Raw genomic sequence first — 15383 nt, 5'->3', positions numbered from 1 at the left:
GCCTATTTCTCTTATCCACTCTTCAACATGGGAAAGACAAGAGAACACACCATTCAAGTAAGGCAGATGTGTGTCGACCTTCATAAGTCAGGCAATGGCTACAAGAAAATAGCCACTCGCCTACATATGCCCATATCCACAGTCAGAGGAATCATCAAGAAGTTTAAAACAACTGTAACAGTGGCAAACAAGCCTGGACGAGGATGCAAGTTTATCTTGCCACCACGCACAGTGAGGAGGATGGTAAGAGAAGTAAAAAGTTCTCCAAAGCTCACTGTTAGAGAACTGCATCAAAGAGTAGCATCTTGGGGTCACAAAGTCTCCATAACAACCATCAGGCGCTATCTACATGCCAACAAGCTGTTTGGGAGGCATGCACGGAAAAAGCCTTTTCTCACTTATAAGCATAAACGTAAACGTCTGGAGTTCGCTAAGCGGTAGTGGGACTTCAACTGGGACCGTGTGCTTTGGTCAGATGAGACCAAGATAGAGCTTTTTGGCAACAAACACTCTAATACATCACAAAAGACGAGTATGCAGAAAAGCACCTTATGCCCACTGTGAAGTATGGGGGAGGATCGGTGATGCTGTGGGCCTGTTTCTATTCCAAAGGCCCCGGGAACCTTGTTAGGATGCATGGCATCATGAACTCTTTGAAATACCAGGACATTTTAAATCAAAATCTGGTGGCCTCTGCCCGAAAGCTGAAGATGGGTCATCACTGGGTCTTTCAGCAAGATAATGACCCTAAACATGTGGCCAAATCTCCACAAAAATGGTTCACCAGACACAAAATCAAGCTCCTCCCATGGCCATCTCAGTCCCCAGACCTCAACCCAATTGAAAACCTGTGGGGTGAGCTGAAGAGGAGAGTGCATAGGAGAAGACCCAGGACTCTGGATGATTTAGAGAGATTGTGCAAAGAGGAATGGTCAAATATCTCTCTCTCTCTGTATTCTCCCATCTTATGAAATGTTATAGGAGAATATTAAGTGCTGTCTTGTTGGCAAAAGGGAGTTGTACAAAGTATTAACATCAGGGGTGCCAATAATTGTGGCACACATGATTTAATGTAAAATAATTATTTCTTAATGTGGGATTTTTTTTCCCATTGAATAAATGCACTTGAATTAAAGGCTGGATTTTTCTCTTTTTTTGCATTGTTGTCCTATATTATTATTATTATTTTTTAAAATGAATTTATTAGAAGCCTAAGAACATATCTTAACGAGGGGTGCCAATAAATGTGGAGGGCGCTGTAAATGGACCGAAAACAAATATCTTCAGTCACAGAATAAAAATTCACAAGTAATCAGTGTGGGGCGGCACGGTGGTGTAGTGGTTAGCGCTGTCGCCTCACAGCAAGAAGGTCCGGGTTCGAGCCCCGTGGCCGGAGAGGGCCTTTCTGTGTGGAGTTTGCATGTTCTCCCCGTGTCCGCGTGGGTTTCCTCCGGGTGCTCCGGTTTCCCCCACAGTCCAAAGACATGCAGGTTAGGTTAACTGGTGACTCTAAATTGACCGTAGGTGTGAATGTGAGTGTGAATGGTTGTCTGTGTGTCGGCCCTGTGATGACCTGACGACTTGTCCAGGGTGTACCCCGCCTTTCGCCCGTAGTCAGCTGGGATAGGCTCCAGCTTGCCTGCGACCCTGTAGAACAGGATAAAGCAGCTAGAGATAATGAGATGAGATGAGATGAGATGAGATAATCAGTGTGCACTGATACCTGTGACCCACCACGGGATAAGCGGTTACAGATAAAACAAACAAACAATAATTGGGTGGCACGGTGGTGTAGTGGTTAGCACGGTCGCCTCACAGCAAGAAGGTCCTGGGTTTGAACCCAGCAGCCGGTGAGGGCCTTTCTGTGTGGAGTTTGCATGTTCTGTCTGTGTAGTTGTGCTCTGGTTTCCCCCACAGTCCAAAGACATGCAGTTAGGTTTATGTGGGGCAGCCTTGAGCGAGGCACCTAACCCCTGACTGGTGCTCTGGTGTGGCTGCCCACTGCTCTGGGTGTGTGTTCACTGCTTCAGATGGGTTAAATGCAGAGGATGAATTTCACTGTGCTTTAAGTGTGCATGTGACAAATAAAGGTTTCTTCTTCTAATTATATCAGTGGAAGGTCCTCACAAGGACAATAAGGTGTGTGTGTGTGTGTGTGTGTGTGAGAGAGAGAGAGAGAACTGCCCGCCGCTTGACGTTTTTAGTGTACTGTACCTTTAAATAAATAAATAAACAAACAAACAAATAAACCAAAGCGCGCGAGAGTTGTCGGTTACATTCATTATAAAAAGTTATAAAGCGCGTGCTCGTGTGTGTGATGCCTTCCGGTTACATTCAGTATAAACAGTTATAAACTTATAAGGCGCGCGCTCGTGTATGATGCCTTGTGTGTTTTATGAGAAGCGGAGTGTTTTGTAGGATAAGTAGATGAGATTATACTCGGGTTTCCATCTCACAGGAGTCTGAAGTGAAGCTGTCGGAGTGTGAAAGAGGTCCGAGCGGATCTCACTCACTTGACTGTGTGTGGTTAAAAGCGGAAAGCATCCTGTGAATGATTCAGTTCAGATGAACAGAGCAGGCTCGAGCTCTCTCTCTCTCACACACACAGTCAGTCCGACTGCAAGGCTTCCACACTCCTCTCTTTCTGCTCAGACTCGTCTTTTCGATAATACAAACGTTTCTCACGAGGATTATCTTTTAACCCTTTTCCCCCCCATGCGGATTATTTTTGTCTTTTTGCTACACTGAGAGGATATAAACAAACAGTCATTTCTTCCCCTCTTCTGTACAGTTTGTACTCGGACTTTGGTGAGTTTTCGGCGTTTGTTGCCTTTCACGTTTCACCATGGACAAAATGACAAAGATATTTTAGGAAACTTTTTGTGTTTACTTTGTATACATACTCCTGTCGCGTTTTAACCCTGTGGTCATGGATAAATACGAAGATTTGGGGCTCGAAGCGAGCAAGTTCATCGAAGACCTGAACATGTACGAGGCGTCCAAGGACGGACTGTTCCGCATGAAGAGGGACGCAGGAAATAACCCGGACTTTGAGGAAACCAGGAGAGTGTTCGCCTCCAAAATGACCAAAATTCACATGCAGAAGCATCAAGAAGAGATGGCGAGAAACAGCCTGGGAGAAAGGCTAAACGGTGGGCATGTCAAAGTAGCAGATGGCACGTTTTACACCAAAGACAGACCTCCTATTAGTAACTCCAGACATGAAGCTGCATCTAAGCCACCTATTCTGTCAGGACCGAGCACATGTTATGAAGGACAGAAGCATCATCCAGCCAGCCCACATGATGCCAGGGTTTTTAGCTATGGAAGCAATCATGATAATAAAGACCTGTCACGCTCATACCATAATCCATCTGTAGAACCTGGAAACTCTTGTCCTCAAACTATACCTCTTCCTAGCAGTCCTTCTGGCACTTTGGTATCTAAGAACAATCCTCAATCCCAGGCATCATCATCATCACTATCACCCAACTTTGGCTTGAGTTCAAGTGGAACGAACCTGAACCGTGGAGCAACTTCTCCTGTCCATCAGACTTCACCATGCCAAACTTTAACACCCGCTGGGAAGCCTGATTGGTTCCCACCATCAGTCACAGGTGCTCATGGAGAACCAGACTGTCACCACAAGTCTTCTCCTTATGTGAGCCCTACTCATCACGCCGAACCCATCGTGCCTCAGAAACCCTATGGAGACCCACGCCTTAACGGGGTTCCTCAAAGCACTGGGACGTGCTCCGCTGTCCAGCTGTCCCCGCTAGCGCAAAGCCAACCAGAAGCGCATCAGCCTAAAGGTCAAGTGCAGTGTCACACTCGAGGTCATAGCAGTTCCACTGTTCCAGACAACTTGCTGAACCCTGCAGAGCCAGCTCGGAGTGATGCCCACAGCCCCCCACAGGCACTCAAACTGCCATGCCACACTCTCCATATACAGCCCGAGTCTGGGCCATCTACAGCTGAAATAAAATTAGAAGCTCTAACTGAACGCCTGGAAAAGGAGATGGATGCCCAGCCTAAGGCTGACTACTTCGGTAAGGCATACGTGATCACTCCCAGTGTCGTTTCCCCCCCCCCCCCCTCCCCCTACTAATCTTTTTCTCATCTGTAATTTTGGAGAACAGTATTTAACAGCCCACTGATTGAAAAACAAGCTGTCTGTTCCACTTGACCTTCACAGTGTGTGTGTGAGAAAGAGTGAGTGAGAGTGAAGCAGGGTGGAGTGAAGCCAAGCTGAGGGATGAAGTCAAGCATGTGTCTAAATGATGCATTGTAGCTCCCTGTTGCTTGTATGTCTCCAGCCTATGAGATTTCATTTAAATTCTAGTGTTAATCATTGTTTGTTTGTTTTTCTTCGAGTTCATCAGCCTTTAACCTCATCAGCTTGTCTTAATGCCTCTGAACTAAATCTGGGGGAAAAGCCTCAGCTTTCATATTTCTTGTTCAAAACTATACGCTTTGATCACAAGTTGGATAATTTGTTTGCATTTCATGAAAAAGTGCCTGAATGGGCTTTTTCATAATGTGATTAATTATAGACATTACTAAAGAATACATTTTCACCAGTAAACCCACCATTACAGAGCAATTACAAAGTACACAGAATTGGTAAATGTAGTAAAGCAGTTAAAGGCAACATTACTTCTTCAGAGATCTGAGCACTATATGATAAATTTAGCTCCATGAAAGCACAAATCAATGGTAGCAGAATTTAGTTGGTAAATGTCTTGGTTTGTGAATATCACTGCTTCCTTTTTTATGCCCTCCTGATGTGTGCTTCCTGTTATGATGTCTTTCCTGTATTTCAGGAATTCGGGTTTTGAACGTTTCTGCATACTGCTTAGCACAGCAGTGTTTTTGTTATTGACCTCACATTATTTATAAAGAAGATTTGATTCAAACACTCCTGATGTGATGACTTGAAATTTACAAGATCATTACAGGAGAATTATTTAGAGATTATTTCAGAGGATCCACAGATTTGAAGGTTGAGAAAGAAAGAAAGCACAACTTTATTCATCACACACTTGTGAAATTCCTCTCTGTATTTAACCCATCTGAAGCAGTGAACACATACATGCGAGCAATGAGCACACACACGTACCCAGAGCAGCGGGCAGCCATGCTAACAGTACCCTGGGAGCAGTTAGGAATGAGGTGCCCTCGCTCAAGGGCACCTCAGCCCAAGGCCATCCCATATTAACCTAACCGCCCCATATTAACCTAACCGCATGTCTTTGGACTGTGGGGGGAAACCGGAGCACGCAGACACGGGGAGAACATGCAAACTCCACACAGAAAGGCCCCCGCCGGCTGCTGGACTCGAACCCAGAACCTTCTTGCTGTGAAGCAACCGTGCCAACCACTTACACCACCGTGCCACCCAGCGCGCCTCCCAGCACAGTACAAGAGTTACAGAAGCATATGTCTAAGCATCCATGCTGACTTAAATTCTTTGAGTATTTCTAAGGTTAATTCAGTATCACAGCAAAACAGCCAACACTGTCACCCAGGTCAACCAGCATAGCCTACTGTTTACACATATACATACTGGTACTAAGTGATAGCAGATTTTGGTGTGACTAAGTGAAAAAACAGTATGTTCAGGATGATGTGTTGTGTGGGACTGACTGCCTGTCTTCATTCAGGTCTCCCAGAGCATCGTCCTCACACTCCATGCTGTGGCTCATTCTCTGACTCACTCTTTCAGGCCACAAAATGGACTGAGTGATGAATGGAGAGCTTGACCTTGCTGATGCCTAAGCATATTTTAAAACTGGGTCTAGCTTTTCATGGCTCTGTCTTTTTCCAGTAAAGAGTGGGTGAGAGTTGACATCACTGTGTCTATTCTCAGTTTTTGTTTCTGTGGTCATTGACAACAGGCCATTGCTTTGTATGTCAGTCTTGAACCACATGAAACCATCTCATTTCCTCTCTAGTCCAGGCAAGAACTTGGACAAAAATAGCACATTTCCATACAATATTAATACAGAATTAAAAGTAATTTAGCCCTTGCACTGTGTCATAGATAAAGATTGACCTGCATTAATTTGATCCGATTTTTTCTCTAAATGATGCCAGTGCTGCAATTTATCAAAACACCATGGGAAAATTATCTGAACCCTCAGATATAGGGTTTTTTCGAACAATGTGCGGTGTATTGTAATGTCTTAGCTCTTTATTTTATTTATTCTTTTTTTGTCACTTTCTCGTTTTCTTTCTTTTGTATGTACAAATAGTTACATGCATTTTTTTTATACATGTTCGAAATAAAAGAAATTAATTAGTGCTGTCAAGCGATTAAAATATTTAATCGCGATTAATGTCGCGACTGTCATAGTTAACTCGCGATTAATCGCAATTTAATCGCACATTTTTGTCACATGAAAAACCATTGTAATTCTCTTATCAGCATAAAAAAGTGAATGGGCTTGCTTTGTACCAATGTTTTTTTTTATTTTATTGCAGAGCATAACACGTCTTGTCACAGCCACTGACATCCATAACTTCCATATTAGATGAGAAAACCAAGGGATGAAAAATAAAGTGCATATCACTGTGAAAATAAAAAAATGTTTTATTTTACTCTTCATTAGTTTCTTTTGAAGAGAAGTATTTGCCATAAAAGAAGAAAAAAACATAACAAAAATAAAAACATTCATCATACATTCAAAAACGTTCATCATAGTGTGGCACTGTATTATCTAATTCTCGCTGCTTATAACTCTACACCTACCCGGTGGAGATGAGCTGGGAAACTGAAGACTGAAGGAACAGTATTGAAAAGTATTTTTCCAGTCTCACCTGTGAAAGGTAATCCCATGTGATCTCGTTTGGACGGTAAACCTGTTGGTACAGTTAAACGCAGCACATGAATGAGGCATCTTTATTCTCCACTTTGCCCCATCCAATATGGCGGCGAGGATGTTTATATGTCTATGCCTTTCTCCATCACTCACACGTACTCTTATTGAAGCAGCGCGCGACAAGCCTCGACAGGAACTACGGGTTCCTGGAGATGAGCAGGGCCAAATTAGAATTTGCGTTAACGGCACTATTTTTTTTAATCGCGTTAAATTGAGATCGTGTTAACGCGTTATTATCGCGTTAACTTTGACAGCACTAAAATTCATTCATTCATTCATTCATTCATTCATATAGTAAGAATGATATTAGTACACAGTAAATCTACTGAAAGCCTCTGTATTAATAGTATTATAAAGTCTGACATTGTCTTAAAGCTATACTGCCTTTCAGATTTTTCAAGTGTCATAAAAAGAATTTTCCCCGACACCCAATTATTTTTGTTTAGTGGACTGAAAGCTACTGAATTCGAATCACAGACTTCCAATTTTATTAGTTTAAAAAAAATAGAACAGTTAATGAATTTAGGGCCATGTGGCTCTAAATTCTCTGCTATTTTTTCCTGCTTCACCATGACCCAATTCAAGATCCCATGTCATGTGGTGGGCTTTCCCTGTTCGCGCAAGGCATTGTGAGATACAAATTTGAAACAGGAGAGAAAAATGGAGGACGTGAGTGTGCAAATGAAACGTGAAAGACCGACTACAATAACAGAAAGCGAGAAGAAAAGACATTTTGTTGCAAATGAAAGGAAACGCAGGACCAAACTAATAAATATCGGCGGTCAGCGAGCACTTCGGTGTGATCAGCTGTTCATTTAGCGACAAAATGATGTAACTGTCAGTGCACGGTCAAGGTAAACCTGTAGATGGCAGTTGTGGATGCCAGCTGCTGTAAAACCCAAAAGAAGAAGACGAAGGTAAGCATGCGCACATGGACTTCCTCTGTCTGCTTGACTGCGCAAAGTGAGCAATTTCATGCATATTATTTGCAAAGGAATCCCTCAAATTAAACAACTTCCCAGCCACAGAATGGCCTTTTTTGTTTGTTTGTTTGTTTGTTTGTTTGTTTGTTTGTTTGTTTGTTTGTTTGTTAGATATTACAGAAATAAACATATCATAATTACCAAATTTCAGAGGGAACTAAATTTCACCAATTTTATGAAATCGAAAGGCTGGCTAGCTTTAAGGCCAGTTCTTCAGCAGAGAGACCAAAATTATGAAATTATTAAGATTGCCTTAACTTGTCAGCTCAGTGATTTATTACTAAAGTCTGGAATCTAAGGCATAATGTACTGAAAACCATATTTAAAAATCATATAGCAATGTTGCTGAAGAGAAATCTTGGTTTGAATTTTAAGGAGTTAAGTTTTTTTCTGACGTAATTCCATTACTGACTTTTCTTTCTTCATAAAAGATTTTGCATTCAGAGTTAAACCAAGCCAATTTTTCTAGGTTTTTTTTTTTAGGGCCAAAAGATACCCCATACAGTGTGAATTTTTTATTTAATGTCATTATCTTGAGTACTGCAACTAAAAAAGTTACGTTTTGCTGTGGATGTAATTCTGTTACTGAAGAACTACCCTTCACAACGTACACAATATATTGTGCAGCTTTACATGCTAGCATGTTCAAAAAATCCAGATGTGATAAAAGTTCATTCAAAAACATTATCTTCGCATCTTTTTAAAGCTTTCTCGACTAAATATGAGAGCTTCCTTGTGGATTATTTTTGCAATACATGCAGCATTGAGCTCAGTCAATGGCAAGGCATGGAACAAAAGTTCTGGGAAAATGAACATGCAGCCAAACTACTGCACCAGAGGGATGCTGAGGAATGTCTTGAAAAGCAGTTGTAGAATTTCTTAAAAGAGAGTTTGGGCCAGAGCCAGGAGATGATGATAAATAGGAAAGCGCTACAATGTCAAAAATGTGCAAGAGTCAGTGGCTCAATAGTTGAGATCCAAATGAAGGAGATATCGTGACCTTCTCTGTCTAGACATTTCAGCACAACCTGTGTATTTCAGACAAGCTTCAGTAGCGATAATGATCAGATCTGATGTGAAACAGCAGAAAGTTGAAGGAGACAGCATGCCAACAGGCTTTATCTTAATTCTCCAAATTTCTTAATACCTTCTCTCTTACTTTAATATCTTACAGTCTCTCTACTAATGTTGTATTACTCAAGTCCATGAATGATACTATTCCCCTAGAGAGGTGCAATGATGAGTAGTTTTATGATAAAACCTTAGGCCTGAAACTTTTTGTGCTTTGGACACTGTCCAGGTTTCCTGTTTAGAAACATTACATAGGCTACATCCTTAAACCTAAAAAAAAGGTATGAAGAGCAGGAAAAAAAGTGTATGATGCAGAATTCCTTTAACCATTGTCAGTAGTTGTAGGATCGTGTGCACAGACATGAGCTTTAGGCTACGTTTACATTAGACCGTATCTGTCTCGTTTTCTTCGCGGATGCACTGTCCGTTTACATTAAACCACCTGGAAAAGCCGGGAAACGGGAATCCGCCAGCGTCCACGTATTCAACCTAGATCGTATCTGGTCCGGTGCTGTGTAAACATTGAGAATACGCGAATACGCTGTGCTGAGCTCTAGCTGGCATCTCATTGGACAACGTCACTGTGACATCCACCTTCCTGATTCGCTGGCGTTGGTCATGTGACGCGACTGCTGAAAAACGGCGCGGACTTCCGCCTTGTATCACCTTTCATTAAAGAGTATAAAAGTATGAAAATACTGCAAATACTGATGCAAATACTGCCCATTGTGTAGTTATGATTGTCTTTAGGCTTGCCATCCTTCCACTTGCAAGTAGTAAGTGATGTGCGCTGGGATCACACACACAGCGGCTCAGTCCCGAATCACAGCTTGTGCACTTCACTCGCGCGCTCTGTGAGCTGCGCAGGGCCGGAGTGCGCACCCTCCAGAGGGCACTCGCTGTTCAGGGCGGAGTGATTTGGAGCGCAGGATGCCTGCGGAGCCGAGCGTATCCGTGTATTGGTGTTGCTGTGTGCACGGCTAACGGTTTAGTGTAAACGCGAATCGTTTTAAGAACATTAATCTGATGATCCGCTGATTCGACGTAATGTAAACGTAGCCTTAGGTCCCACCCTGTCTTCTCCAATAAATAGCCATAAATGGTTCTTAACATGCCTATTATATGTAATATTCAATATTTACTGTGTGTTAAGTAGGCCCATGTGATTACTTTCCTATGATCTTTTCAGTGCTGGTTCCATTTCACAACTCAAGGGTGGCTCTCAAAAAAAGACTTCGAAGAGGGTGCCTCTCAAAAATAGAAATTTGAAGAGGATGACTCTCAAAGTGGGTGCCATATAACTTAGTCATCATGAGTCAAAAAGTCCTTTGAGTCCTTAAACACATGCTCCTTCTTTAGCTTGTCATTTCCACAAAGTATCAAGTCCATTCAGCTGTTCTGCAACAATTTTTATAAACCAAGGCACTCATATTTATTGTAACTTTATAGCAAAGACCTCTGTATGTGACGACTGGAAAGGAATTTTGCCTGTCTGTTTGAAATACACTGTCCTGTTGATCACTTTCAACACTGAAGTTGCCAAATCACATGCGTGCTCAAGGGTGTGCTTGATGGTACACACTTGGGGAATTTTTGTATACATTTTCTGCAGCTGTGTTGAGAAGGCCGCAGGAGTGTGAGAATGTACATGGAGTATAATCACTTTCCCTGCTGTATGGCAGCACACGGCCTGAGCACTTCCTCTTCGTGGGGGATATGACACTCTACATGCTGATTCTCAAAAATGAGCAGGTTGACATAGCTTGGCGTGGTATGAAAATCCATGACGTTGAATCAGGCTCACATCAACTTGAACCTCAGTAAACCTATTATTATTAGGGCCCGAGCCCTATGGGCGAAGGCCCTATTGTTCTTGTAAGAGTTCACTATTATTATTCTTCCGTCTTCTTCTTCTTCTTCCGTCTTCTTCTTCTTCTTTATTTTTCTCCGCTGTTGGGCCATTTTCGGGGCGCTTGCCATGGGCGAAAACGCATGAAATTTGGCACCAGTTCCGAGAATTGCCACCGCTACTCAGAACCCAAAGCCCAAATTTGGCCGGGGCTCAGGGCCTCTATAGCGCCCCCTAAGTCGTTGTGATTTTGGCCTCCCGCATTAAGGTGCCTGGTTGCCATGTAGTTTGTAGTAGTGGCATGCAATTTGGTACGCATATGTATCTCACTAAGCCGGACAAAAATGTAATGCCAATGCATTAGCCACGCCCAACAGGAAGTGAGGTAATTTCACTTTTGTGCAAAATGCATGGCCACGAAGACGGCGCAACTCCTCCTACACCGTTCATAGGACTGTCACCAAAATTGATACACATCATCTACAGACATGGCTGACAAAAGTTACTAAATACGTTTCACGTTGGACACACCGTTCAGAAGTTATACGTCAATCAATTTTCAATGCAAAATTTTACATGCTTAAAAATTCATAACAAATCTTCTAATTGCTCAAAACTGCTCATACTTCGCACGCACATCACTCATTGGGCTTCTGACATGTTACCCAATTTCTGTGATAATTCGCCACTGGGGGCGCTATTTTTGGGCAAAAAATCCAATCTTTCCTCAAATTTGGTCAAACTTCACGGCCACCGTCTTACTCCCTCCCATGTCATGTATACCACATTTTGGGAATTTTTGTCCTTGGGGGGTGCTGTTTTTGGCCGTCGCAATTGCTCCAAAACGGGTTTTTGGTAAATTATTCCATACTGCTTTTCCTTCACACCACTACCTTGTGATAGTGCGTTGCTGTTGTAGACACTTATTTTTCCAACTCATAATCGCTCATGTACAGCATAGCGCCACCTACTGACATGGGAAAAACCAAAAAATTTATTCTTCAAAAATCTATATCTCATCTTCTATTTACTCAATTGTCATCAAACTTCATACGCAAACTCTTCATAGCTCACCTGACATGTACGCCAAATTTTGTGCACTTTCGCCCCTGGGGGTGCTGGTTATGGCAGAAATGATATTGCAGCTTCTGATTTGTCAATCTTGGCAAGCAAACTCTTTACAAGACCCTTATTGGGGCGCTTGCCATGGTTGACAACGCACGAAATTTGGCTCCTTCTTCTTAGACTGCCACCGCTACTGAGAACCAGAAACCCAGATCCAGGCGGGCCTCAGGGCCTCTATAGCGCCCCCTAACTCGTTGTGATTTTGGCCTCCCGCATTAAGGTGCCTGGTTGCCATGTAGTTTGTAGTAGTGGCATGCCATTTGGTACGCATGTGTATCTCACTAAGCCGGACAAAAATGTAATGCCAATGCATTAGCCACGCCCAATAGGAAGTGAGGTAATTTCACTTTTGTGCGAAATGCATGGCCACGAAGACGGCGCAACTCCTCCTAGACCGTTCATAGGAATGTCACCAAAATTGATACACATCATCTACAGACATGGCTGACAAAAGTTACTAAATACGTTTCACGTAGGATAAACCGTTCAGAAGTTATACGTCAATCAATTTTCGATGCAAAATTTTACATGCTTAAAAATTCATAAATCTTCTGATTGCTCAAAACTGCTCATACTTCACACGCAAATCACTCATTGGGCTTCTGACATGTTACCCAATTTCTGTGATATTTCGCCACTGGGGGCGCTATTTTTGGGCAAAAATTCCAATCTTTCCTCAAATTTGGTCAAACTTCACGGCCACCCTCTTACTACCTCCCATGTCATGTATACCACATTTTGGGAATTTTCGTCCATGGGGGGTGCTGTTTTTGGCCGACGCAATTGCTCCAGAACGGGTTTTTGGTAAATAATTCCATAACGCTTTTCCTTCACACCACTGCCTTGCGATAGTACGTTGCTGTTGTAGACACTTATTTTTCCAACTCATAATCGCTCATGTACAGCATAGCGCCACCTACTGACATGGGAAAAACCAAAAAATTTATTCTTCAAAAATCTATATCTCATCTTCTATTTACTCAATTGTCATCAAACTTCATATGCAAACTCTTCATAGCTCACCTGACATATACGCCAAATTTTGTGCACTTTCACCACTGGGGGCGCTATTTATGGGCAAAAAATCCAATCTTTCCTCAAAATTGGTCAAACTTCACGGCCACCCTCTTACTACCTCCCATGTCATGTATACCACATTTTGGGAATTTTCGTCCATGGGGGGCGCTGTTTCTGGCCGACGCAATTGCTCCAAAACGGGTTTTTGGTAAATAATTCCATAATGCTTTTCCTTCAAACCACTACCTTGTGATAGTACGCTGCTGTTGTAGACACTTATTTTTCCAACTCATAATCGCTCATGTACAGCATAGCGCCACCTACTGACATGGGAAAAACCAAAAAATTTATTCTTCAAAAATCTATATCTCATCTTCTATTTACTCAATTGTCATCAAACTTCATACGCAAACTCTTCATAGCTCACCTGACATATACGCCAAATTTTTTGCACTTTCGCCCCTGGGGGTGCTGGTTATGGCAAAAATGATATTGCAGCTTCTGATTTGTCAAACTTGGCAAGCAAACTCTTTACAAGACCCTTATTGGGGCGCTTGCCATGGTCGACGACGCACGAAATTTGGCTCCTTTTCCTTAGACTGCCACCGCTACTGAGAACCAGAAGCCCAGATCCAGGCGGGCCTCAGGGCCTCTATAGCGCCCCCCGAGCACCGTACAGTGCGAGACCCTATTGTTGCCATGTGTCCAATTCTGTGCTTTGTCGCCATTGTGGGAGTAATGTCTCTTGCCGAAGAAGCTGTGGACGGTGTTTCGCGGGGATGCATGCCCCCGCCCCCCTTGGCCGCTGGCGCGAGGGCCCGTCGAGGCCGCTTGCGGCTTTAATTATTATTATTATTATTATTATTATTATTATTATTATTAGGCCAACATATATTGGCCTTAAGTTCACTTCTTTGGAATTCACCTACTAAAAACTTGGATTAAATGATTGATGTAGAAAATATGGTGTGTGTTTTAACACTGTGATTCACTTTGTGAGAGTTCAGAGAGAAAAATGGAATTTGTTTTTGAGCGTCATGAATTCAAGATCTGAAGAATCTGATTTAAACACCCTTAAGATTGATTAGATGCATGTCAAAGATAACAGGCCAATTGTGCGTACGTATATAGAGGATATTACATGGTTGTGCGAAGATATGCCGTTTATCTTTGAGTATTGAACATATGCACGAGTGAGCGAAGTGAATGAGTGATATATTTTTCAACATGAGAAGATAAACTTCATATCTTCATGCCACCGTGTTACGTTCTTTATATGATATAGACACATCCACAAAAAATACGCAAGTTAATCAAAGGAATTTTAACCTTAACCGGTTCACCATTTTGACAACGGACATCTAGTCAGCAGGAAAACACTGGAAGTGACGTTATCGGAGTGAAATATCAGAAAATATGTCACTCAGATCCGCGATGTATTTCGTATGAAAAATGTGAATTTTTCAACACGAGCAGATAAACTTCATATATTCAAGCCAATGTGTGATTTTCTTTTTATTATATAGACATATTCACGAACAAAAAGTCCCCAAATTTATCAAAACAATTCATCTATTTTCTCTCAAGTGACATATAGAGATTTATATCATGGTTTTGGTTCTCTCCACGTCCCGGATGTAGCTCGTATGAAAAATATGAGTGGAGTATTATTATATAAATTGTAATAAATGTGACCATATAATAAGTATATAAAAAAAGAGTAAATAAAGCAATCTTGTTAGATAAAAACAGCAATGCATAAAAAAGATTTGGACCCCACAAGCTGAATCTATAAATGCTTTATGTATATTCATGAGTCATAAAAGATACTCAATGCGGGGGGAAAAACAGAAAAGTATCTGTGAGACATCAGTTATCTATCAATAAATTAAACTGAAATGTGCCTTGGTGCAATGTATAATGCCACAGTAAAAGTGCTTACCATTGCTAAATATGTCACAACTATAACTTGTTTCAGTCGTCATCATCGCTGCCAAACCGGGCTTGAGCCAACCAAACCATGTTTGGTTGACTTGGCCAGAATTGCAGCAGCAGGGTGGCCAGTTCCTTTTTGCACACTCACACTTATGGACAATTTTGAGTAGCCAGTTAAAGCAGATACGCAGAACCTTTATTTTTAAATAAATGTCTCAGTGGATAGTATCTCCATCCTTGACTTTTGTATGCTGCATAAATGGGAATAAAAATATATATTTTTGAGAGCCCAGGCAATTATTAAAACCCGGGACGGAACGGGACGTCACTGGTTTTAGCAACAACCGCAGGGAGGTCACTGCCTGAGCTATAATGTGTCACGTCTCGTTTCATCCCGGGTTTTACCAACAACCCTTGGCTCACTCTGGGAGGACTGGTGCAACTCATCTCATTATCTCTAGCCGCTTTATCCTGTTCTACAGGGTCGCAGGCAAGCTGGAGCCTATCCCAGCTGACTACGGG

At 42.2% G+C, this 15383-nt stretch overlaps 1 protein-coding gene across 4 annotated transcripts in view; it reads left to right on the top strand.

Annotated features, from left to right (window-relative positions):
• The first annotated feature begins 2310 nt into the window (after positions 1 to 2310).
• Positions 2311 to 15383, top strand: part of limd1a (LIM domains containing 1a) — a 52463-nt gene continuing 39390 nt past the window's right edge. For 2 of the 4 annotated variants that reach the window (XM_060922313.1, XM_060922314.1), the window contains exon 1: positions 2311 to 4049. In XM_060922313.1, the coding sequence (XP_060778296.1) occupies positions 2930 to 4049 (1120 nt within the window). In that variant the 5' untranslated portion in view covers positions 2311 to 2929. The remainder of the gene's footprint in view (positions 4050 to 15383) is intronic. The other 2 variants (XM_060922315.1, XM_060922312.1) reach the window with 2 other exon arrangements.

This window comes from Neoarius graeffei, chromosome 5, assembly GCF_027579695.1.
Source record: "Neoarius graeffei isolate fNeoGra1 chromosome 5, fNeoGra1.pri, whole genome shotgun sequence".
NCBI lineage: Eukaryota > Metazoa > Chordata > Actinopteri > Siluriformes > Ariidae > Neoarius > Neoarius graeffei.
Note: the sequence above shows the minus strand (reverse complement) of the source record. Positions and strands in the feature narration are given on the sequence as shown.